The sequence below is a fragment of the Leucopleurus acutus genome, assembly GCF_964270905.1.
Source record: "Leucopleurus acutus genome assembly, chromosome: 9".
Classification (NCBI taxonomy): Eukaryota; Metazoa; Chordata; class Mammalia; order Artiodactyla; family Delphinidae; genus Leucopleurus; species Leucopleurus acutus.
The window spans coordinates 97,766,487-97,791,202 of NC_139144.1; the positions used below are offsets into that span (position 1 = coordinate 97,766,487).

A 24,716-nucleotide genomic window follows, 5' to 3' on the forward strand; every position below is an offset into this window, starting at 1 on the left:
AAACAACAGATTACTCTTTCTTCTCAAGAGCGTACAGAACATTCTCCAGGATAGATCACGTGTTGGGTCACAAATCAAGCCTCAGTAAATTTAAGAAAATTGAAATCATATCAAGCATCTTTTCTGACCACAACGCTATGAGATTAGAAATGAACTACAGGAGAAAAAAAGTAAAAGACACAAACACATGGAGGCTAAACAATACGTTACTAAATACCCAAGAGATCACTGAAGAAATCAAAGGGGAAATCAAAAAATACCTAGAGACAAATGACAATTAAAATATGATGATCCAAAACCTATGGGATGCAGCAAAAGCAGTTCTAAGAGGGAGGTTTATAGCTATAAAAGCCTACCTCAAGAAACAAGAAAAATCTCAAGCAAACAATCTAACCTTACACCTAAAGGAACTAGAGAAAGAAGAACAAACAAAACCCAAAGTTAGCAGAAGGAAAGAAATCACAAAGGTCAGAGCAGAATGAAATGAAATAGAAACAAAGAAAACAGTAGCAAATATCAATAAAACTAAAAGTTGGTTCTTGGGGAAGATAAACAAAATTGATAAACTATTAGCCAGACTCATCAAGAAATAGAGGGAGAGGACTCAAACCAATAAAATTAGAAATGAAAAAGGAGAAGTTACAACAGACACCGCAGAAGTACAAAGCATCCTAAGAGACTACTACAACAACTCTATGGCAATAAAATGGGCAACCTGGAAGAAATGGACAAATTCTTAGAAAAGTATAACCTTCCAAGACTGAACCAGGAAGAAACAGAAAATATGAACCGACCAATCACAAGTAATGAAATTGAAACTGCGATTCAAAATCTTCCAGCAAACAAAAGTCCAGGACCAGATGGCTTCACAGGTGAATTCTATCAAACATTTAGAGAAGAGCTAACACCCATCCTTCTCAAACTCTTCCAAAAAATTTCAGAGGAAGGAACACTCCCAAACTCATTCTATGAGGCCACCATCACCCTGATACCAAAACCAGACAAAGATACTACAGAAAAAGAAAATTACAGACCAATATCATTGATGAATATAGATGCAAAAATCCTCAACAAAATACTAGCAAACAGAATCCAACAGCACATTAAAAGGATCATACACCATGATCAAGTGGGATTTATCCCAGGGATGCAAAGATTCTTCAATATACATAAATCAATAAATGTGATAAACCATAATAACAAATTGAAGAATAAAAACCATATGATCATCTTAATAGATGCAGAAAAAGCTTTTGACAAAATTCAACACCCATTTATGATAAAAACTCTCCAGAAAGTGGGCACGGAGGGAACCTATCTCTATGTAATAAAGGCCATATATGACAAACCCATAGCAAACAACATTCTCAATGGTGAAAAATGGAAAGCATTTCCTCTAAGATCAGGAAGGAGACAAGGATGTCCACTCTCACCACTATTATTCAACATAGTTTTGGAAGTCCTAGCCATGGCAATCAGAGAAGAAAAAGAAATATAAAGAATACAAATTGGAAAAGAAGAAGTAAAACTGTCACTGTTTGCAGATGACATGATACTATACATAGAGAATCCTAAAGGTGCCACCAGAAAACTACTAGAGCTAATCAATGAATTTGGTAAAGTTGCAGGATACAAAATTAATGCACAGAAATGTCTTGCATTCCTATACACTAATGATGAAAAATGTGAAAGAGAAATTAAGGAAACACTCCCATTTACCACTGCAACAAGAAGAATAAAATACCTAGGAATAAACCTACCTAGGGAGACAAAAGACCTGTATGCAGAAAACTATAAGACACTGATGAAAGAAATTAAGGATGGTACCAACAGATGGAGAGATATACCATGTTCTTGGATTGGAAGAATCAACATTGTGAAAATGACTATACTACCCAAAGCAGTCTACAGATTCAATGCAATCCCTATCAAATTACCAATGGCATTTTTTACGGAACTAGAACAAATCCTCTTAAAATTTGTATGGAGACTCAAAAGACCCCGAATACCCAAAGAAGTCTTGAGGGAAAAAAACAGAGTGGGAGGAATCAGACTCCCTGACTTCAGACTATACTACAAATCTACAGTAATCAAGACAATATGGTACTGGCACAAAAACAGAAACATAGATCAATGGAACAAGATAGAAAGGCCAGAGATGAACCCACGCACCTATGGTTAACTAATCTATGACAAGGAGGCAAAGATATACAATGGAGAAAAGACAGTCTCTTCAATAAGTGGTGCTGAGAAAACTGGACAGCTACATGTAAAAGAATGAAATTAGAACACTCCCTAACACCATACACAAACATAAACTCAAAATGGATTCGAGTCCTAAATGTAAGACCGGACGCTATAAAATTATTCGATGAAAACATAGGAAGAACACTCTTTGAGATAAATCACAGCAAGATCTTTTTCGATCCACCTCCTAGAGTAATGGAAATAAAAACAAAAATAAACAAATGAGACCTAATGAAACTTCAAAGCTTTTGCACAGCAAAGGAAACCATAAACAAGGCGAAAAGACAACCCTCTGAATGGGAGAAAATATTTGCAAACGAATCAGTGGACAAAGGATTAATCTCCAAAATATATATACAGCTCATGCAGCTCCGTATTAAAGAAACAAACAACCCAATCCAAAAATGGACAGAAGACCTAAATAGACATTTCTCCAAAAAAGACATACAGATGGCCAAGAAGCACATGAAAAGCTGCTCAACATCACTAATTATTAGAGAAATGCAAATCAAAACTACAATGAGGTATCACCTCACACCAGTTAGAATGGGCATCATCAGAAAATCTATAAACAACAAATGCTGGAGAGGGTTTGGAGGAAAGGGAACCCTCTTGCACTGTTAATGGCAATGTAAATTGATACAGCCACTATGGAGAACAGTATGAAAGTTCCTTAAAAAACTAAAAATAGAACTACCATATGATCCAGCAATCCCACTACTGGGCATATATCCAGAGAAAACCATAATTCAGAAAGACACATGCATCCCAATATTTATTGCAGCACTATTTACATCAGCCAGGTCATGGAAGCAACCTAAATGCCCATCGACAGACGAATGGATAAAGAAGATGTGGTGCATATTTACAATGGAATATTACTCAGCCATAAAAAGGAACGAAATTGAGTCATTTGTTGAGACGTGGATGGATCTAGAGACTGTCATACAGAGTGAAGTAAATCAGAAAGAGAAAAACAAATATCATATATTAATGCATGTATGTGGAATCTAGGAAAATGGTACAGATGAACTGGTTTGCAGGGCAGAAGTTGAGACACAGATGTATAGAACAAACGTATGGACACCAAGGGGGGAAAATCATGGTGGGATGGGGATGGTGGTGTGATGAATTGGGCGATTGGGATTGACATGTATACACTGATGTGTATAAAATTGATGACTAATAAGAACCTGCAGTATAAAAAAACAAACAGAAAAAAAACAACTAAACTTTCTTTGGGTTATTTGTATGGAAATATGTTAATATAAATGTTTCAGATATTACATGAAAGTTCTAAAAATCTTATATGTTCTTTTATAATGTTATAAGTCATAATTCTAGTTATTACTTTAAAATGTATATGTCAGAAATAACTAAATTTCCTTGTCAATTGCATTATTATGAACTTTCATCAAATCTTTAAAAAAAAAAAACCAAAACTCTAAATTTCTACATGTTGAAAGTGAAGAAACAAAGGCCAGAGTGGGGAGTACAAAATGAAGCTGCTGCCCCCCGAGGGAATAAGGACTTGGATATAGCCCAGTGTCTAGAAAGAGGTCTTAATTACCTCTGATTAACCACTTTCCCTTAAGAGACTATCCCAAGTAACTCTTTCATGCCTCTTAACCCTGTGTATCTGAGGCTTGGCAGGAAGTCCACAGTTTACAGCTTGTCCTTCATCATCTGGGCTTTTATCTCAATTTGTCCTAAATATCTGACCAAAATACTAATCTGCTCTGATTATCACAATCATTCCCAGTTGTCCCCTGAAACTTGTGCTCCATTATCAGCAAAATGCTCTGTATTCTGAATGGCTTTTTAAAAATGTATTCTTCTCTTTCGTACTTGAACGTCAAGCCGACTGTTCACTGAGAGCTCTGATTCCACTCAGTCCTCTGAAATGCACACTCATTTTCTCTTATATTTTCTCTAATACTGAGTAGGAAAGTGAAGAGGGTATCTTTCCTGATCCTCTGCCACTTCCAGACCATTGCTCTTTTTACTTTTTCCTAAATTACTCCAATTCCTTTGAAGCATATGGTATCAGACTGTTGCACCATCATCCCCTCTTTTTTTCTTCACTTACCATCCATCCTCCTTATTTTACGCTGGTTTACTACTAATTCTGTTGTACACGTGAAAATTTCTACATCAGTGCAAAAGATCCATTCAGTATCCTGGCATCTCTGTTATTTGACTTTCTATTTCTTTCCATTGTTTTGTCCTCTGACCCACTTCAGTCATCAACTTTGGTGATCATACCCTAGACCTCTGCTCATACCCCATTATTAGAGAAATGCAAATCAAAACTACAATGAGATTATCACCTCACACCAGTCAGAATGGCCATCATCAAAAAGTCTACAAATAATAAATGGAGATGGTGTGGAGAAAAGGGAACCCTCCCGCAATGTTGGTAGGAGTGTAAATGGTACAACCACTATGGAGAATAGTATGGAGGTTCCTTAAAAAACTAAAAATAACATTACCATATGATCTAGCAATCCCACTCCTGGGAACAAGAAAACTATATTTCAAAAAGATATATGCATCCAGTGTTCATAGCAGCACTATTTACAGTAGCCAAGATGTGGAAGCAACCTAAATGTCCATTGACAGATGAATGGATAAAGAAGATATGGTACGTACATACAATGGAATACTACTAAGTCATAAAAAGAATGAAATAATGCCATTTGCAGCAACATGGATGGATCTAGAGATTATCATACTAAGTGAAGTAAATCAGAAGGAGAAAGACGATTACCATGTGATATCACTTACATGTGGAATCTAAAATGTGACACAAATGAACTCATTCATGAACAGAAACAGACTCACAGACAGAAAACAAACTTAGGGTTACCAAAGGGGAAAATGGGTCTGGGGAGGGATAAATAGGGAGTTTAGGATTAGCAGATACAAACTACTATATATAAAATAGATAAACAAGGTCCTACTGTATAGCACAGGGAACTATATTCAATATTGTGTAATAAATCATAATGGAAAATAATATGAAAAAGAAAAAATATATACACTTTGGTCTACATCAGAAAAACTAACACAACATTGTTATCAGCTATACTTCAAAAATTAATTTGTTCAAAAAAATACTAAGACAATATTTTCAATAGATTTACACCAATAATCTCAAGAATTTAGATGAAATAGATAAAATCCTGGAAAATCAAAAAGTACCAAAACCTGCATAAGAAGAAATAGGTAACCTGCAAATTTTCTACCTATAAAAGAAATTGAAGGTACAATGAAAAACCTTTCCTGGCCCAGATGGCTCCTCTAGTGAATTCTATTAAACTATATATACTAGTTCAAACTCTTCCAAAAAACAGAAAAGGAGTAAACACCACATTATTTTATGAAGCCAGTATTACCCTCACACTGAACCAAACCAAGACATTACAAGAAGAAAACCACAGACCAATAACATTCATGAACAGACACACAGAATTCTAAAAATATTACCAAATAAAATCTGGGAATTTACAAAAAAAGAACAGTTTATATTTTAGTTTAGTTCAGCATCCTTAAATCAGTGTACATATTTCAGTATATCAACAGACTAAAAGGGAAAACCAATTGATCACCTCAATAGATGGCAAAAAAGTAAATAAATTCAACATTAATTATAAAAATCTTTACTAGGTGTAGAAGGAAACTTCTTAACCTAATAAAGTTTATATACAAATAACATAGCTAACATCATACTTAATGGTGAAAAACTGAATAATTTTCCCTTTGAGATTGTGAACAGTAGCTGATATCCATGATCATCATTTTTCTTTATCTGGAAAGTGATAAGGCCAGAAAAAGAAATAAAAGGAATGCAAATTAGAAAGAAGTAAATAGAATCATTTTTATTCTCAGGCAACATTATCATTTACATAGAAAATCTCCAAGAATCTACAATAAAGCCCTTGGAATTAATAAGGGAGTTTGGCAAAGTTGAAAGATGCAAAGGCAATATACAAAGTATGTGTGTGTATATATGCATTTAAATATGTAGGTTAAATATATAAATATAAATTATATTCTATACATATTTAAGGTAATGTTTCTGTAAACATTACTGAAAATGGTGAATAGGGAATTTCAAGACTTTATTTCTCCACAAAACAGCAAATAAGCTGGCAAAAACTTTTGGAATTAACTTTTGTAGAACTCTGAAATCTAGTAAAAAATTGACTACAAAATGGGGAAAGATTAATAAAGACTGAAACTGCTGCATTTTGGTAAAATAGTGCTGGGGCGTTTCAGTTGCCCACTTATTACCTCTCACCTCCCATATTGGTGACAGCCATGAACGTGACAGTCTATACTCCTGGTGGAGGTTGCTAGTTAAAACCAGCAATCTGGACCTTATTGTCAAAGAATTTTGGTTGTTTCAACTTATCTGGCAGCTACCTGAAGGGCTGACATAAAGGCTTGCCTTTGTTTCACTGACTCAGTGTTCTTAGGGCTGGGATGGCTTTCCATGTGGCGTTTGCGGCAAGTGTTTAAAGGCAAAAGTATTGCAGTCTGACACTAGGGTTAACAGTCGAGACAGCCAACAGCCAGACTGAAAAGATTGGGAAGGAAGAGGCTGGAAAAGGATATATATAGGAGAATAAGGGCTTTTAAAACCTCAGGTACATGCCAGGGAATTGAGAAGGCTTCAGGCATGCTCAAGGCTGGAGTCATGCTTAGAAAAAGGCTGAGAAGGATTTCGCCTCTGGGTGACCTTCAGGCTCTGCAGGAAGTGAAGACCAAGGCAGAGACATATACGTCTTGGGTAAGTGTCTAAAGCATGCCTCAAGCAGAACCAAATGTCCATCAAGTGGTGAATAGATAACACACAGGGTAATATCCATATACTGGAATACCACTTAGTAATAAAAAAGTGAACTGTCCTTTACAATTAAAAAATCTGGGCATAACAGAACAGATACAAGAATACACCGAAGAAAGGAAAAACATAGCCAAGGGACCTCAGGACCTGAGGGACAACACAACAGACAGTGAGTTCCCTGGGTTTCCTTAATGCTTCCCACATATCCTGGACAGAGATCTGCAAAATTCTCCAACCTGGAACTGCCAACAAGTATGAAAAAACAGCTCCAAGAAGAGCCTGTATAGCTGCTAGGATAAGATAGTGTCAGCATGTCATGGAATATAGCCGGTTTGTATCTGATGAACATCTCTAACCTATTTGGGATTATTTGTATGAAGTTCAGACCCTAAACGTGCTGTATAAAGGCTCACACAGTAATTCATAGAATTACTAGACGGACATTCCCTACCTTTGGAGTAGAAGTGTGCTCCCCCTTTTTAGTCTCCCTGGAGCACTGCCACCACAACAGGTGACCAGAACGTGGTTAGTGCAGTTATTGTTTGGTGGACACTCTGCCATTTCTTTCCATTAGTGACCACCACATCATGATAGATTTAAAATCCATTTTGGAAAATTGTGGATGATATCAAATGAAACGTGTTGGCGGATGGCAGACGTTTTGGGGGATGCTAGGATTTTGAGATAAATAGGGGTCAGGGATTTGAAAGAAATGCCTTACTTTTATTTGTTGCAATTTGTTTTTTATACTTCAGCCCTAAGATAAACTATGTTAAAGGCTGCTTGATTACCATAAACACATGTGGCAGACTGAATTGCTTATAACTGCCAATATTTCCATTTATCATTTCATGAAACCCCAGTGAATTTGAGAGCTTTTCTTTCTGTGAGAGTACTTAAGAGTTCATCAGATTACAGAGGAATGATTTCAGTAAACTAGAGTTTTGTCCCAGAACATGAAATACTGGTCAAGTGGTTCCCAAAGGCAGCTGACAAAGTAATAATGATCCCATCATGATAAATTTATTTAGCACACAATTATGGCACAAGCATTTAAAACAAAAGCTTTTGTTTAAAATTTTACTGAAGTCTAGCAATATGTTTACTTTGGATATTAATATCTCCCCTGGAGTGCTGATATGATTGTCCTGTTTCAAGCAACTGAAGATTGAATAATAATTGAAAATCTATAAATAGGTTTAAAAGTAGTACTTTTTCTTCTTTTCGTGTTTCAGCAAAGAATAAATTCAAATGTGGTTCTTCTCAAAGCATGTAGCCATGAGTGAATTTCTTTCCCCTGTGGAACTAATATTGTATAAAATAAGTGAGTGAAAAGGTCTACAAAGTTTATGGTAAGATAATACATTGACAACACATATAGTTAATTCCTCCTATTCGTGTGCAATAGTTAGTGCTTATGCGCTCTTCATTTAGTTGATGAGAAAGAGGGAGGTCTTTTGTTGAGCTTCCTCTAGGAGTGCAAAGTTGCTTGTATGACTTATGAACAGGTATGTCTAAATATGGGTTGTCTTTTTTCTTTAACAAATATTGTAACTGGGGTGATTTTTCTTTTCTTCGTGTGTGTCTTTAAGAGTGTGTCTGTAAAGTATGAGGGTGTATTCCAACTAGTGTCTTAATCTCTGATTTGGCAACCCTGACTCATCCAGATCCACCCTCCCTCACCTCAATAACCAGGGTGGAATGTGAGGATGTTATCAGCTGCTGAAAAACGATCAGTGATTACTTACTGTTTATAATATGGGATAATTCTTAAATCCCTTAGGACTTCATATGAAGGTCTCCATAATCTGGTCCTTAACACTATTTTATCTCTCCTTTTCTCTCTCTCTCCCCCACCTCCTTTCTCTCGCTCTCCTGTCCCCCACTTTCTCTCTCTCCTTTTCTGTTCATTCATTAACTTGCCCACTCACAGAGCGGGTAAATCTTAATGAGTTACTTCCCTGAAAATGTCAGGCTATTTCCTATCTCTATGCCTTTGTTCGCTCTGATTCATCTGCCTAAAATGCCTCATCCTCTAACTTATTTATATTTTAAGACTCAATCTAATGATTATCTCTTCTCTGATACATTTACCAGGCATTTCTATATGTTCATTGTTGTTTTATATGTGTGATTAAATACGTATCTGTGTCACATTTCTTAAAATTTCTTAAAATCTCTAATAGCCTGTGCCTATAATGAAATTTCAGTACAGTTAGAGAACATTTCCTAAAGTTATCAGAAATTTTAAATATAAAAAAGGTGTTGAGGGCAAAATCTGGTATTCCTTATCTGTACATGAGAGAGCCTAGCGGTTGAGGGTATGCTTTTGTAGTCAGACAGACCATGGCTTCACTGTAATTCTGATTTCATTACTCTCAAACTTGGAAATGTTACTTAATCAGTCTAAACTACAGTGTCCTCTGTGAAATCAGAGTAACAATTCCTCACTGGTTTGTTTTGTAGATTAAATGGGATATTCAAAAAATACTTAGCAAATTTCCCAGCACCTAGCAATAATTGATAAATTATTATTAGAGAATATTCTGGACTGATTGTTCAGGCTTCATGTTAAAACTCGTCAAAACAAAACCCTACCAAATTCATGCCCATTGCCATCTCTTCAAATCTGAGGAAGTGTCCGTTAACATCCCAAGATTTCCCCATCATAGTAAATGGCACAATTCCATCTGATAAGCCGTATACCTGAGATTCCTCCTTGATTTCTCTCTTCTCTTACCTCCCATATTTAATCCATCATTTACCATTAAAGATGCTTCTAAAATGGATCTTCAGTGCACTCACTTCCCCGAAACCACCGCTTTCAAGGTTACTGTCACCTTCCCTGAGCACCCTCCAATAGTCTCACAACTCCCACTCTTGCCTCCCTAGAATCTTTTGCAATGACAAAGTTATCTTTCCAAGCATGCATCATACCGTGCCCCTGTTCAGCTTGAATCCTTTCACTTGCTTCTCATTGTATTTTCTTTAACATCTTTATTGGAGTATAATTGCTTTACAATGGTGTGTTAGTTTCTGCTTTATAACAAAGTGAATCAGTTATACATATATCCCCATATCTCTTCCCTCTTGCGTCTCCCTCCCACCCTCCCTACCCCACCCCTCTAGGTGGTCACAAGCCACCGAGATGATCTCACTGTGTTATGTGGCTGCTTCCCACTAGCTATCTGTTTTATATTTGGTAGTGTATATATGTCCATGCCACTCTCTCACTTTGTCCCAGCTTACCCTTCCCCCTCCACGTGTCCTCAAGTCCATTCTCTACGTCTGCGTCTTTATTCCTATCCTGCCCCTAGGTTCTTCAGAACCACTTTTTTTTTAGATTCCATATATATGGGTTAGCATACGGTATTTGTTTTTCTCTTTCTAACTTACTTCACTCTGTGTGACAGACTCTAGGTCCATCCACCTCACTACAAATAACTCAATTTCATTTCTTTATATGGCTGAGTAATATTCCATTGTGTATATGGGCTACATCTTCATTATCCATTCATCTGTTGGTGGACACTTAGGTTGCTTCCATGTCCTGGCTATTGTAAATAGAGCTGCAGTGAGCATTGTGGTACATGACTCTTTTTGAATTATGGTTTTCTCAGGGCATATGCCCAGTAGTGGGATTGCTGGGTCGTATGGTAGTTCTATTTCTAGTTTGTTTTTTTTTTTTTTTTTTTTTGCAGTACGTGGGCCTCTCACTGTTGTGGCCTCCCCTGTTGCGGAGCTCAGGGTCTGGACGCGCAGTCTCAGCAGCCATGGCTCACGGGCCTAGCCACTCCGCGGCATGTGGGATCTTCCCGGACCGGGGCACGAACCCGTGTCCCCTGCATCAGCAGGCGGACTCTCAACCACTGTGCCACCAGGGAAGCCCTATTTTTAGTTTTTTAAGGAACCTCTGTACTGTTCTCCATAGTGGCTGTATCAATTTACATTCCCACTAACAGTGCAAGAGGGTTCCCTTTCCTCCACACCCTCTCCAGCATTTATTGTTTGTAGATTTTTTGATGATGACCATTCTGACCAGTGTGAGGTGATACCTCATTGTGGTTTTGATTTGCATTTCTCTAATGATTAGTGTTGTTGAGCATTCTTTCATGTGTTTGTTGGCAATCTGTATATCTTCCTTGGAGAAATGTCTATTTAGATCTTCTGCCCATTTTTGGATTGGGTTGTTTGTTTTTGTGATACTGAGCTGCATGAGCTGCCTGTATATTTTGGAGACTAATCCTTTGTCATTTGCTTCATTTGCAAATATTTTCTCCCATTCTGAGGGTTGTCTTTTCATCTTGTTTATGGTTTCCTTTGCTGTGCAAAAGGTTTTAAGTTTCATTAGGTCCCCTTTATTTATTTTTGTTTTTATTTCCATTTCTCTAGGAGATGGGTCAAAAAGGATCTTGCTGTGATTTATGTCATAGAGTGTTCTGCTTATGTTTTCCTCTAAGAGTTTTATAGTGTCTGGCCTTACATTTAGGTCTTTAATCCATTTTGAGTGTATTTTTGTGTGTGGTGTTAGGGAGTGTTCTAATCTCATTCTTTTACTTGTAGATTTCCAGTTTTCCCAGCACCACTTGAAGAGGCTCTCTTTTCTCCATTGTATATTCTTTCCTCCTTTATCAAAGATAAGGTGACCATATGTGTGTGGGTTTATCTCTGGGCTTTCTATCCTGTTCCATTGATCTATATCTCTTTTTTTGTGCTAGTCCCATACTGTCTTGATTACTGTAGCTTTGTAGTATAGTCTGAAGTCAGGGAGCCTGATTCCTCCAGCTCCGTTTTTCTTTCTCAAGATTGCTTTGCCTATTCGGGGCCTTTTGTGTTTCCGTACAAATTCTGAAATATTTTGTTCTAGTTCTGTGAGAAATGCCATTGGTAGTTTGACAGGGATTGCACTGAATCTGTAGACTGCCTTGGGCAGTATAGTCATTTTCACAATGTTGATTCTTCCAATCCAAGAACATGGTATATCTCTCCATCTGTTTGTATCATCTTTAATTTCTTTCATCAGTGTCTTATAGTTTTCTGCATACAGGTCTTTTGTCTCCTTAGGTAGGTTTATTCCTAGATATTTTATTCTTTTTGTCGCAATGGTAAATGGGAGTGTTTCCTTAATTTCTCTTCAGACTTTTCATCATTAGTGTATAGGAATGCAAGACATTTCTGTGCATTAATTTTGTATCCTGCTACTTTACCAAATTCATTGATTAGCCCTAGTAGTTTTCTGGTAGCATCTTTGGGATTCTCTATGTATAGTATCATGTTATCTGAAAACAGTGGCAGCTTTACTTCTTCTTTTCAAGTTTGGATTCCTTTTATTTCTTCTTCTTCTCTGATTGCTGTGGCTAAAACTTCCAAAACTATGTTGAATAATAGTGGTGAGAGTGGGCAACCTTGTCTTATTCCTGATCTTGGAAATGGTTTCAATTTTTCACCATTGAGAACGATGTTGGCTGTGGGTTTGTCATATATGGCCTTTATTATGTTGAGGTAAGTTCCCTTTGTGCCTACTTTGTGGAGTGTTTTTATCGTAAATGGGTGTTGAACTTTGTTGAAAGCTTTTTCTCTATCTATTGAGATGATTGTATGGTTTTTCTCCTTCAGTTTGTTAATATGGTGTATTACTTTGATTGATTTGTGTAAATTGAAGAATCCTTGCATTCCTGGGATAAACCACAGTTGATCATGGTGTATGATCCTTTTAATGTGCTGGTGGATTCTGTTTGCTAGTATTTTGTTGAGGATTTTTGCATCTATGTTCATCAGTGATATTGGTCTATAGTTTTCTTTCTTTGTGACATCTTTATCTGGTTTTGGTATCAGGGTGATGGTTGCCTCGTAGAATAAGTTTGACAGTGTTCCTCCCTTTGCTATATTTTGGAAGAGTTGAGAAGGATAGGTATTAGCTCTTCTCTAAATGTTTGATAGAATTCGCCTGTGAAGCCATCTGGTCCTGGGCTTTTGTTTGTTGGAAGATTTTTAATCATAGTTTGAATTTCAGGGCTTGTGATTGGTCTGTTTATATTTTCTATTTCTTTCTGGTTCAGTCTCGCGAGGTTGTGGTTTTCTAAGAATGTGTCCATTTCTTCCAGGTTGTCCATTTCATTGGCATATAGTTGCTTGTAGTAATCTCTCATGATCCTTTGTATTTCTGCAATGTCAGTTGTTATTTCTCTTTTTCATTTCTAATTCTATTGATTTGAGTCTTCTCCCTCTTTTTCTTGATGAGTCTGGCTAATGGTTTATCAACGTTTATCTTCTCAAAGAACCAGCTTTTAGTCTTATGGATCTTTGCTATTGTTTCCTTCATTTCTTTTTATTTCTGATCTGATCTTTATGATTTCTTTCTTTCTGCTAACTTTGGGTTTTTTTTGTTGTTCTTCCTCTAACTGCTTTAGGTTTAAGGTTAGGTTGTTTTTTTGAGGTGTTTCTTGTTTCTTGTGGTAGAATTGTATTGCTATAAACTTCCCTCTTAGAACTGCTTTTACTGCATCCCATAGGTTTTAGGTCGTCGTGTTTTCATTGTCATTTGTTTCTAGGTATTTTTTGATTTCCTCTTTGATTTCTTTAGTGATCTCTTGGTTATTTAGTATTGTATTGTTTACCCTCCATGTGTTTGTATTTTTTACAGATTATTTCCTGTAATTGAGAGTTATTTTCATAGCGTTGTGGTCAGAAAAGATACTTGATACGATTTCAATTTTCTTAAACTTACCAAAGCTTGATTTGTGACCCAAGATATGATCTATCCTGGAGAATGTTCCTTGAGCACTTGAGAAGAAAGTGTATTCTGTTGTTTTTGGATGGAATGTCCTATAAATATCAAGTCCATCTTGTTAAATGTATCATTTAAAGCTTGTGTATCCTTATTTATTTTCATTTTGGATAAGCTATCCATTTGTGAAAGTGGGGTGTTAAAGTCCCCCACTATTATCATGTTCCTGTTAATCTCCCGTTTTATGGTTGTTAGCATTTGCCTTTTATACTGAGGTGCTCCTATGTTGGGTGCATAATTATCTACAATTGTTATACATTCTTCTTGTATTGATCCCTTGATCATTATGTAGTGTCCTTCTTTGTCTCTTGTTATAGTTTTTATTTTAGAGTCTTTTTTGTCTGATATGAGAATTGCTATTCCATCTTTCTTTTGGTTTCCATTTGCATGGAATATCTTTTTCCTTCCCCTCACTTTCAGTCTGTATGTGTCCCTAGGTCTGAAGTAGGTCTCTTGTAGATAGCATATATACAGGTCTTGTTTTTGTATCCATTCAGCCAGTCTGTGTCTTTTGGTTGGAGTATTTAATCCATTTACATTTAAGATAGTTATTGATATGTGTGTTCCTATTACCATTTTCTTAATTGTTTTGGGTTTGTTATTGTAGGTCTTTTCCTTCTCTTGTATATCCTGCCTAGAGAAGTTCCTTTAGCATTTATTGTAAAGCTGGTTTGGTGCTGCTGAATTTTCTTAGCTTTTGCTTGTCTGTAAAGGTTTTAATTTCTCCATCGAATTTGAATGAGATCCTTGCTGGGTGGAGTAATCTTGGTTGTAGGTTTTTCCTTTTCATCACTTTAAATATGTCCTGCCACTCCCTTCTGGTTTGCAAAGTTTCTGTTGAAAGATCAGCTGTTAACCTTATGGGGATTCCCTTGTATGTTATTTTTTGCTTTCTCCTTGTTGCTTTTAATATTTGTTCTTTGTATTTAATTTTTGATAGTTTGATTAATAGGTGTCTTGGCATGTTTCTTCTTGGATCTATCCTGTATGGGACTATCCTGTATGGGACTATCTAGTCCTGTATGGGACTCTCTGTACTTTCTGGACTTGATTGACTATTTCCTTTCCCATATTAGGGAGGTTTTCAACTGTAATCTCTTCATATATTTTCTCAGACCCTTTCTTTTTCTCTTCTTCTGGGACCCCTATAATTCAAATGTTGGGGCGTTTAATGTTTTCCCAGAAGTCTCTGAGACTGTCCTCAATTCTTTTCATTTTTTTTTATTCTTCTCTGCAGTAGTTATTTCCACTATTTTATCTTCTAGGTCACTTATCCATTCTTCCTCCTCAGTTTTTCTGCTATTTATTCCTTCTAGAGAATTTTTAATTTCATTTATTTAATTTCATTTATTGTGTTGTTCATCATTGTTTGTTTGCTCTTTAGTTCTTCTAGGTCCTTGTTAAATGTTTCTTGTATTTCTTGTATTTCTCCATTGTATTTCCAGGATTTTGGATCCTCTTTACTGTCATCATTCTGAATTCTTTTTCAGGTAGACTGCCTATTTCCTCTTCATTTGTTAGGTCTGGTGGGTTTTTACCTTGCTCTTTCATCTGCTGTGTATTTGTCTGTCTTCTCATTTTGCTTAACTTACTGTGTTTGGGGTCTCCTTTCTGCAGGCTGCAGGTTCATAGTTCCCGTTGTTTTTCGTGTCTGCCCCCAGTGGGTAAGCCTGGTTCAATGGGTTATGTAGGCTTCCTGGTGAGGGGACTTGTGCCTGTGTTCTGGTGGATGAGGCTGGAACTTGTCTTTCTGGTGGACAGGACCACATCTGGTTGTGTGTTTTGTGGTGTCCATAAACTTAGTATGATTTTAGGCAGCCTTTGTGCTAATGGGTGGGTTTATGTTCCTGTCTTGCTAGTTGTTTGGCATAGGGTGCCCTGTAATGTGGCTTGCTGGTCGTTGAGTGGAGCTGGGTCTTAGTGCTGAGTTTGAGATCTCTGAGAGAGCTTTCGCTGTTTGATATTACGTGGGGCTGGGCAGTCTCTGGTGGACCAATGTCTTGAACTTGGCTCTCCCACCTTGGAGGCTCAGGCCTGACACCCGGCTGGAGCACCAAGACTCTGTCAGCCCCCCGGCTCAGAAGAAAAGGGAGGAAAAAAAGAAAGAAAGAAAATAAAATTATTTTTTAAAAAGTATTATTAAAAATAAAAAAGTAATTAAAAAAAAGGAGAAAGCAACCAAACCAAAAACAAATCTACCAAGATAACAAGTGCTAAAAACTATACTAAAAATATAAAAAAAAAAAAAAACTGACAAACAGAACCCAGGACAAATGGTAAAAGCAAAGCAAAGAGCCAAAATCACACCAAGAAGCTACACAGTCACAGTCACAAAAGGAGAAAAAGGAAAACAATATAAAAGGAAGAGAGCAACTGAATCAATAAGCAAATATACCAACGGTAAGAAGGGCAACAAACTCGAAATACTAAACTAAGACAGACAGAGAAGCAGAAACAAGTGAGACGCAGAAAGCAAGCCACAACTGCAGCTGCTCCCAGCGCCCACCGCCTCCACTTGGGGATGATTTGTTGTATTATTTGATGATTTGTACCTGGAATACAGGTATTCCACAGATGCAGGTACATCAAGTTGATTGTGGAGCTTTAATCCGCTGCCCCTGAGGCTGCTGGGAGAGATTTCCCTTTCTCTTCTTTGTTCGCACAGCTCCCGGGGCTCAGCTTTGGATTTGGCCCCGCCTCTGCGTGTAGGTCGCCGGAGGGCGTCCGTTCTTCGCTCAGACAGGACGGGGTTAAAGGAGCCGCTGATTCAGGGGCTCTGGCTCACTCAGGCCGGGGGGGAGGGAGGGGTGCAGGATGCAGTATGAACCTGCCGCGGCAGAGGCCGGCGTGTTGTTGCAACAGCCTGAGGCACGAGGTGCGTTCTCCCGGGGAAGTTGTCCCTGGATCATGGGACCCTGGCAGTGGCGGGCTGCACAGGCTCCCGGGAGGGGAGGTGTGGAGAGTGACCTGTGCTCGCACACAGGCTTCTTGGTGGCTGCAGCAGCAGCCTTAGCATTTCATGCCCATCTTTGGTGTCCATGCTGATAGCCACGGCTTGCGCCCGTCTCTGGAGCTCGTTTAGGCAGTGTTCTGAATCCCCTCTCCTGTGCACCCCGAAACAATGGTCTCTTGCCTCTTAGGCAGTTCCAGACATTTTCCAGGTCTCCCTCCTGGCTAGCTGTGGCGCACTAGGCTGTGTTCACGCAGCCAACCCCAGTCCTCTCCCTGGGATCTGACCTCCAACGCCCAAGCCTCAGCTCCCAGCCTCCTCCTGCCCTGGCAGGTGAGCATACAATCCTCTCGGGCTGGTGAGTGCTGGGTGGCACCGATCCTCTGTGTGGGAATCTCTCCGCTTTGCCCTCTGAACCCCTGTTGCTGTGCTCTCCTCCGTGGCTCCGAAGCTTCCCCCCGTCCACCCCCCATCTCTGCCAGTGAAGGGGCTTCCTAGTGTGTGGAAACTTTTCCTCCTTCACAGCTCCCTCCCACTGATGCAGGTCCCGTCCCTATTTTGTCTCTGTTTTTCCTTTTTTCTTTTGCCCTACCCAGGTACGTGGGGAGTTGCTTGACTTTTGGGAAATCTGAGGTCTTCTGCCAGCGTTCAGTAGGTGTTCTATAGGAGTTGTTCCACACGTAGATGTATTTTTGATGTATTTGTGGGGAGGAAGGTGATCTCCACGTCTTACTCCTCCGCCATCTTGGAGCTATCTCTCTCATTGCTTTTAGACCACTATTCGGATCCCCTGTTATGACCTATGGGTCTTGCTCATGCTGGCCCTGCCCACCTTTCCCACCTATTCCTGTGCTCCCTCCCCCATCCATCACAGCACAGCACTGGCCTTATCTCAGTGCAGCTCTCTCCCACCTCACTCTTCAATGGGCTGGGGCCCTGGCATCCTTCTCTCTCTTAATGTTACCTCCCCAGAGGTCAGAGAGACCTTCCCCAATCACATGAGTATCATGTTGAGTTTTTTAACCTTTGTAGAAAATGTCTCATATTTTATTATGTATTTCTTATTGTTTGCTTATTTTATAAAAAATCTCCTCCGAGAGACTCTCACCTCCACCCCCAAGGACTTAAATCTCCCCAAGAGGAAGCTCAAGTATGCTCACCATTCTGCTTGGCCCATAGCAGTTACTCTCCTCACTACTATTAGTCCATCCCTACTTTTTAATGCCCTAATATGGGGTAAGAGCCCTTTCACACTTACTGTCATTTAGAGTTTATATAAAATTTTATTTACATTATTTCATTTGGGTTTTGATCCACGTTGACATAAGCTAGATAAATATTAACATTCACATTTGCAGAAGACGAAATTGGGTTTCAGAGAGGATAAGATTTCAAGGTTCATATCGCAATCTCTGGGCAAACCTGGTACTTGACTGAGGTCCATGTTTTTAATACTGAAAAGCCTAACTGTCCTCATCGCACCTTCTCATGCACCTCACAGAATATGACAGGTTTCACTCCATCTCCATGGATTGTAGAGGGAAAAAAGTATTGGTATGTGAGGGATAGATGAATTGTAAAGGTAGAATTTCCAGAGCTCTGGGTGGATGAAAGGCCAAGAAAGCCAGGTGTATCCTTTAGAATTGGCGATGGTAACATGGAACATGGTGCTTTGATACTGTTTACTTTGGGTGTGGTTGTGAAGGGCAGTGTAGGATATTAGATAGAGCATGTTGTTTAGACTTGGACTTGAATGTGATTCCTGCCCTGCTGCCAGTGGGAATGTGGTTAAGTAACTTAGTACCTTTCCAAAGCTCAGTTTCTTCATTACTAAGATGGGTATAATACCATGTATAAAGAGGCTGTGTGAGAATCAAATTACATTATGTGCATAATGTACCCAGTGTATGATCTAGCCTGTAATATACTATTAAAACATGATCTGTTACTGTTATTACTAGTCAGAGAAGGCAAAAGATGGAAGTCTGACCAAGTGATTTTTTCCCCCAGGAGAGTTAAGCCCTGTGTCTCCAATATGGAAGTGGAGAACCAGACACGGGTCACCAGGTTCATTCTGGTGGGGTTTCCTGGGAACTGGGGTGTGCGTGCAACAGTGTTCCTCATGTTGCTCGTGGCCTATATTCCGACAGTGGCTGAAAATGTGATCATCATCCTGTTGGTGCAGCAGAACCTGCCGCTGCACAAGCCTGTGTACTTCTTCGTGGCCAGCCTGTCCTTGGAGACCTGGTGCATCTCTGTGACTGTACCCAGGTTGCTGTTTAGTTTTTGGTCCATGAGCAACAGCGTCTCCTTCACTCACTGTATGATACAACTTTACTTCTTCATTGCACTCATGTGCACAGAACGTGTGCTCCTGGCTGCCGTGGCCTGTGACCGTGATGTGGCCATCTGCCGCCCACTGCACTACCCCACCATTATGAGCCATGGGCTCTGCTTCCTCCCGCCTCTTGGTTCCTGTACCAATGGCTTTGGCATCTCCTTGGCTAAGATCTACTTCATCTCTTGCCTCAGCTTCTGTGGCCCCAATATCGTCAATCATGTCTTCTGTGCTATCTGTCCAGTACTTAACCTCTCCTGCACAGACATGTCCACAGCTGAATTGGGGGACTTTGTCCTGGCACTGGTCATCTTCCTCTCGCCCCCGCTCTCACTGTCCTGTCCTGTGGATGCATTCTGGCCACCATCCTACGCATGCCCACAGGAAAGCAGAAGGCGTTTCCTGCTTGTGCCTTCCACCTCGTGGTGGGCACCATCTTCTCTTCAGCTACTATCTTCATGCATGTCTGGCCCCGAGCCATTCGTGCCTTCAGCATGAACAAAGTTATTTCCATCTTCTATGCCATTGTTAGCCCTGCTCTTAACCCTTTCATTTATTGTCTAAGGAACCGAGAGGTCAGAGAGGCTCTGAAGAAACTGGCTTACTGCCAGGCCGCCCGACCTGGCGGGTCTGTTACGATTGATGAGAAAGAAGTAGTTTGACTTGGTGCCTGCCCTCCCGTCCTCCGCCCTTTCTCCTTTAATGCCTCACCTGGATATTCCGCACGTTAGCGTGACCTCACCACATCCACATTAACCGCGGGCTCTTGGCTGTGCCCTGAGGTGTGCATCAGTGTGTGTGCTAAGGGCATACCCCTTGAATAGAGAACTCCCTTTGGCTCTCGTCCAAAATGGGGTTTCTAAGACTGTGAGTAAATTCCTGAGTTAAGTGGGAGAGAGAGATGGCAGCATATGAATTAGCTGTTTTATCTAGCAAGCATTAAACACTCGGGGGCAACAGATTTGCTGACAGCTTCCTGACTTCTCAGTTTCCTGACTGAGACAGAGGTAGCAGCTGCTTCAACAGTCCATTCTGGATGTTATGCCAAGAGTCAGTCTTGGTGGCAGAGACTAGAGACTGTTCCTCTACGCCTTTCAGCACTTTTTGTAAGCACCAATTTCCCTGCGTTAAGTACCTTTTTGCTTCAAACAGCTGGAGTGCTTTCTGTTATCCGTAAGTGAACTGGACCTTTTTCAGTGATATTTTGTCTTCTTATATAACTTATTCAGTTGTTTCGTGTTGAATTTCATACTTCCCTCCTAGATGTCACAGTATGTTTATTTGTATCCTCTAGTGGATGAGCACATAATAGCTGATAAATAAATATCATCTCATATATTATTTGCTAACGGAAGCTTGCCCTCACAGTCCTCCTTTCTTCTGATCCCAGTGTTCCCTCATTCCTCTTCAGTTTTCTTTTACTTCCTCTGGGCTCACTCCCTCACCTCATATACAAATAACTCGCCCAGTCTTAGGAATTGACAGATTTTCGTCCTATACCACAGTGTCTCTCAACTCTCCTACTTGTTTATCTGACACCCTACCCATGTACGCCTTACCTTTTTGATAAAATGAGCCCACACACCTGCAGAAGGGCACATGGATATGCCCGCTCTCGATTCATAGTTCTGACAATGGCAAAGGGAGCTATAGTTTAAGTTGTATTCAATGTAACATGCTGATGTCAGTGGGAGTTTAAGTCTTCCATTAGAGCAGTTTAAAACAGAATGGCTTTTATAATTTGCATCCTCTTTCACAAACAGTACTTTCAAGAACATTTTCTCTTTCTTCTGAAGTAAGAGCCATTAGGTGGGCTCTTTGCTGCATTTTACAAACTTCCAGAACAGAAGGAAGTAAATAATGAATAACCACAGACAGTGGGGAACAGAGGTCAAAACCCAGATCCGCTCACTCTAAGCCCTAGGTCCTTTCTTAGCTCATGGGATCTCCCCAGAGAGGAAACATGCTTCTTTAGCAAGCCTAGTGTGGAAGCCAATTGTGCAGGGATGTGGTTGGAATAATCAATTACTATATCTAGAGAACTGTTAATAAAATAAAAATGGACACATGTGAAGTATACTCCTCAGGAAAGAAAGAAACAAAGGTAAAATGCAAACCTCTTTAGAGAATAAAGATACAAAAGGAAATGATTCTTATAATGGAAATGATTTAATGTTTGCTCCTAGAACATATTTTGGTCCCTTCATACATAAAGAAGTGGTTATAAATGTATTTCCATTTAAAACCCAAACATATAAAGATAAGTGATTATTTTTGAGATAATTCAGATGATTCAAAACATAACAGTACACTCATATAGGGCTGTGAAATGTGTACAGGGAAAAACAGGCAAAGACACCTTTAGCAGAAATCAGTAAATGAGGGGTGTAAACAACCAACTGGTTGCTGACAGTCTGAGTTTTAGTCCCAGGAATGTTTTTGTCATGTGAGCTGAAACAAACCATCTGAACTCTCTGAAACAGATTCCTCACATGTAAAACAGGAATAATGATGCTTCCTTTACACAGTGGTCTTGAAGATCACCTGGCATGATGCAGAAGATCTTGATTGTTAAAAACGTTGACCAGCGTGAGACCTAAGCAAGGTGAAGGTTGGGGAGGGTTTACACGAGGAAACTGGTGGGGAAGATTGTGCCCTCGACCTGTCTGAAACTGTCCACACTGCCTGAGCTTCGTGTATATAAGCTGGGAGACTCCCGATAGAAGGGGATGCTTGTTTCTTTATTATTTTCAGAAGTGTCTGAATGAGGGAGAGCATGGAAGTAGAATTTCTTCATAAATTCTATTGTGTTTCAAAGAGCAGATGGGAATCAGCAAAATGTAGCCTTGACCTCTTTGTGAGAAGAATATCTAAATGCATGGCCTCCGAAAAGTAGACGGTACAGATCAGACCAAGATGGGAATCAGCCTCAGCAGAGAGAAGATGTTTAATAGCAGTGTAATGGATAAATGCACACAGAAGAGAGCTATTTGTAAGGTGAGATGCATAGAGCAAGTGATAAGTTTTGAGCCAGCCTGCGTGGGTTTAGGTAACCATAATATAAACTCTGGTAGTCAGTTTTAGCAGGATTTAATTATAATCCCTCAGGATTAGTTATAATCAACCAAGCTTATAAGAAGCTTCATCAAATAAAAAAATATTACTTATACATGCAGTATATTTTTAAAGGGACTATATTAATTAGCTCATTCAACTAGTATTTATTGAGTATCTACTATGTACTAGGTACAAGTGATAGGGATATAACAATAACAAAACACAAAAACTTGTCACCCTCGTAGGTAGGAACAGATAGCAGACAATATATTTTTACATTTATAATACATATATACATACATACATAATGTAGTGGGTTGAATGGTGGTTCTCAAAATATATGTCCACATCCTCAACTTGGAACTTGTGATTGTGAATTTATTTGGAAAAAAGCGTCTTTGAAATGTAATTAAATTAAAGATCTCCAAATAAGATCATCCTGGATTATCTGGGTGGACCCTAAATCCAATGACATGTTCCTTTAAGAGAGAGAAGGGGAGAAGGCTGAGGGAAAGGCCATGTGAAGATAGATGGAGGCAGAGACTGGAGTTATGATGCCATAAAACAAGGAATGCCTGGAGCCACCAACAACTGGAAAAGGCAGGGAAAGATGCTGCCCTAGAACTTTCAAAGGAGGCACCAGATTTTGGACCTCTGACCGCCATCATTGTAGGAAAATAAATCTGTGGTGTTAAGCTATCAAGTTTGTTGTAATTAACAAATTAGTTAAGTTTTAATTAATTAACAAATTAGTTAATACTGTAACAACAGTAGCCCTAGGAAACAAATATGTATACCAATTCAGGTGGCAATAGTGCTATGGGGAAAACAGTGTATGGAAGAGTACTGGAAAGTGCTGGTGGAGATTTGAAATTTTACTTTATTTTTTTGTTTCATATTTTAGAAGGATATTTATTGTCATGGAGAAAATTTCATGTAATACATTAAGTAAAAATTGTGGGCCATTGAACTTTTATCTATTTTGTACATATTAGTTTAGTGTATATATGTTAGTGTATATATGTCAATCCCAATCTCCCAATTCATCCCACCACCAGCCCCCCACCAAGATTTGAAATTTTATTTATTTATTTTTGGCTGTGTTGGGTCTTTGTTGTGGTGCACAGGCTTCTCACTGTGGTGGCCTCTCCCGTTGCGGAACATGGGCTCCAGGCGCATGGGCTTCAGTAGTTGTGGGTCGCGAGCTCTAGAGCGCAGGCTCAGTAGTTGTGGTACACAGGCCTAGCCTCTGCGGCATGTGGGATCCTCCCGGACCAGGGCTCGAACCCGTGTCCCCTGCATTGGCAAGCGGATTCTTAACCACTGCGCCACCAGGGAAGCCCAAGATTTCAAATTGTAATTACGAGGTTCCAGAAAATCCTCACTGAGGAAGTGACATTGGAGCAAATATGTGAAGAAGCTGAAGGAGCAAGACATCTGGTTAACTGGGCAAAGATCATTCCAGACAGAAGAAATTGGGATTTTTGTTGTCAAGACAAGGGAGCAATTTGAGTTCGGCTGCTCAGAACTGCAAATGCCCACTACATTCCTCCATTTTGGTTGCCTAGAACCCCCATGTACCTTATTTCCTAAGGTAAACTTTCTAAGATGCTCATGCTTACCGAAAGAAATCCTCCCCCATCGCTCCCCTCTACTGCTGGATGGAGACAACCCAATTCTCATGGGTGCTACATTGAGCTCCAGGTCCAAGATGACAAGCCAATAAGCAATCCTCTCTGTATAGGAAGAATAGAGCTCTTGTTCTATTTTAAAAAAGTTTTTTCAAACTTGGAAAAAAGGCAGAATGACAATTTCTTGACTTTTTGTTATTATGCCAAAGCCTTTTTTAATAAGCCTGTTTGATACTAATGGAGCTTTCTTGGAGAACGTTGCCGTATATTTGACCAACAATTTACAACAAAGGTGCAGAATTTAAAGCCCTATATAGTTATCAGTTAACCTGCAGACATTGACAAGATGTTGTAATTCTGCAGCCTCTTTAGAAAAGTTGAACCAAAGTTGATTTGGTTTATTGGGCTGTGAAAAGTTCACCAGGCTTATATCTAACTCAGTAGTCTTATGTTGGTATTCCTTTCCTGGCTGACTGTGTAAAGTTCTGTTCCTTAATGCTGTTGGGACAATTTATTTTGTCTTCCTGTTTCTTACTAACAGATTAAATGAATGTTGGCACATGTTCATTATTTATTTGTTGGAGACTAGATGTGGGGCAGTGGGGCGAGGCAGGGCAAGTGGTAAATGAGCAACATGATAATAGCATGTGGCTAGGAAATACTTCATTTTATTCTTTTATTGAAGTGTAGTTGATTTACAATGTTGTTAGTTTCAGGTGTACAGAAAAGTGATTCAGTTATACATACATATATATCTTTTTTGTTCAGATTATTTTCCATTATAGGTTATTATAAAATATTGAGTATAGTTCCCTGTGCTATACAGTACGTCTTTGTTGGTTATCTATTTTATG

At 39.2% G+C, this 24,716-nt stretch overlaps 1 protein-coding gene across 1 annotated transcript in view; it reads left to right on the plus strand.

Annotated features, from left to right (window-relative positions):
* OR6B1 (olfactory receptor family 6 subfamily B member 1) overlaps positions 1–19,836 on the plus strand; it is a gene marked incomplete at both ends in the record, with an annotated part of 37,346 nt that extends 17,510 nt beyond the window's left edge. Inside the window, 2 exon segments of the mRNA XM_082846239.1 lie at positions 18,847–19,499; positions 19,502–19,836. Coding sequence (XP_082702365.1) covers positions 18,847–19,499; positions 19,502–19,836 — 988 coding nt within the window.
* Positions 19,837–24,716: the final 4,880 nt, after the last annotated feature.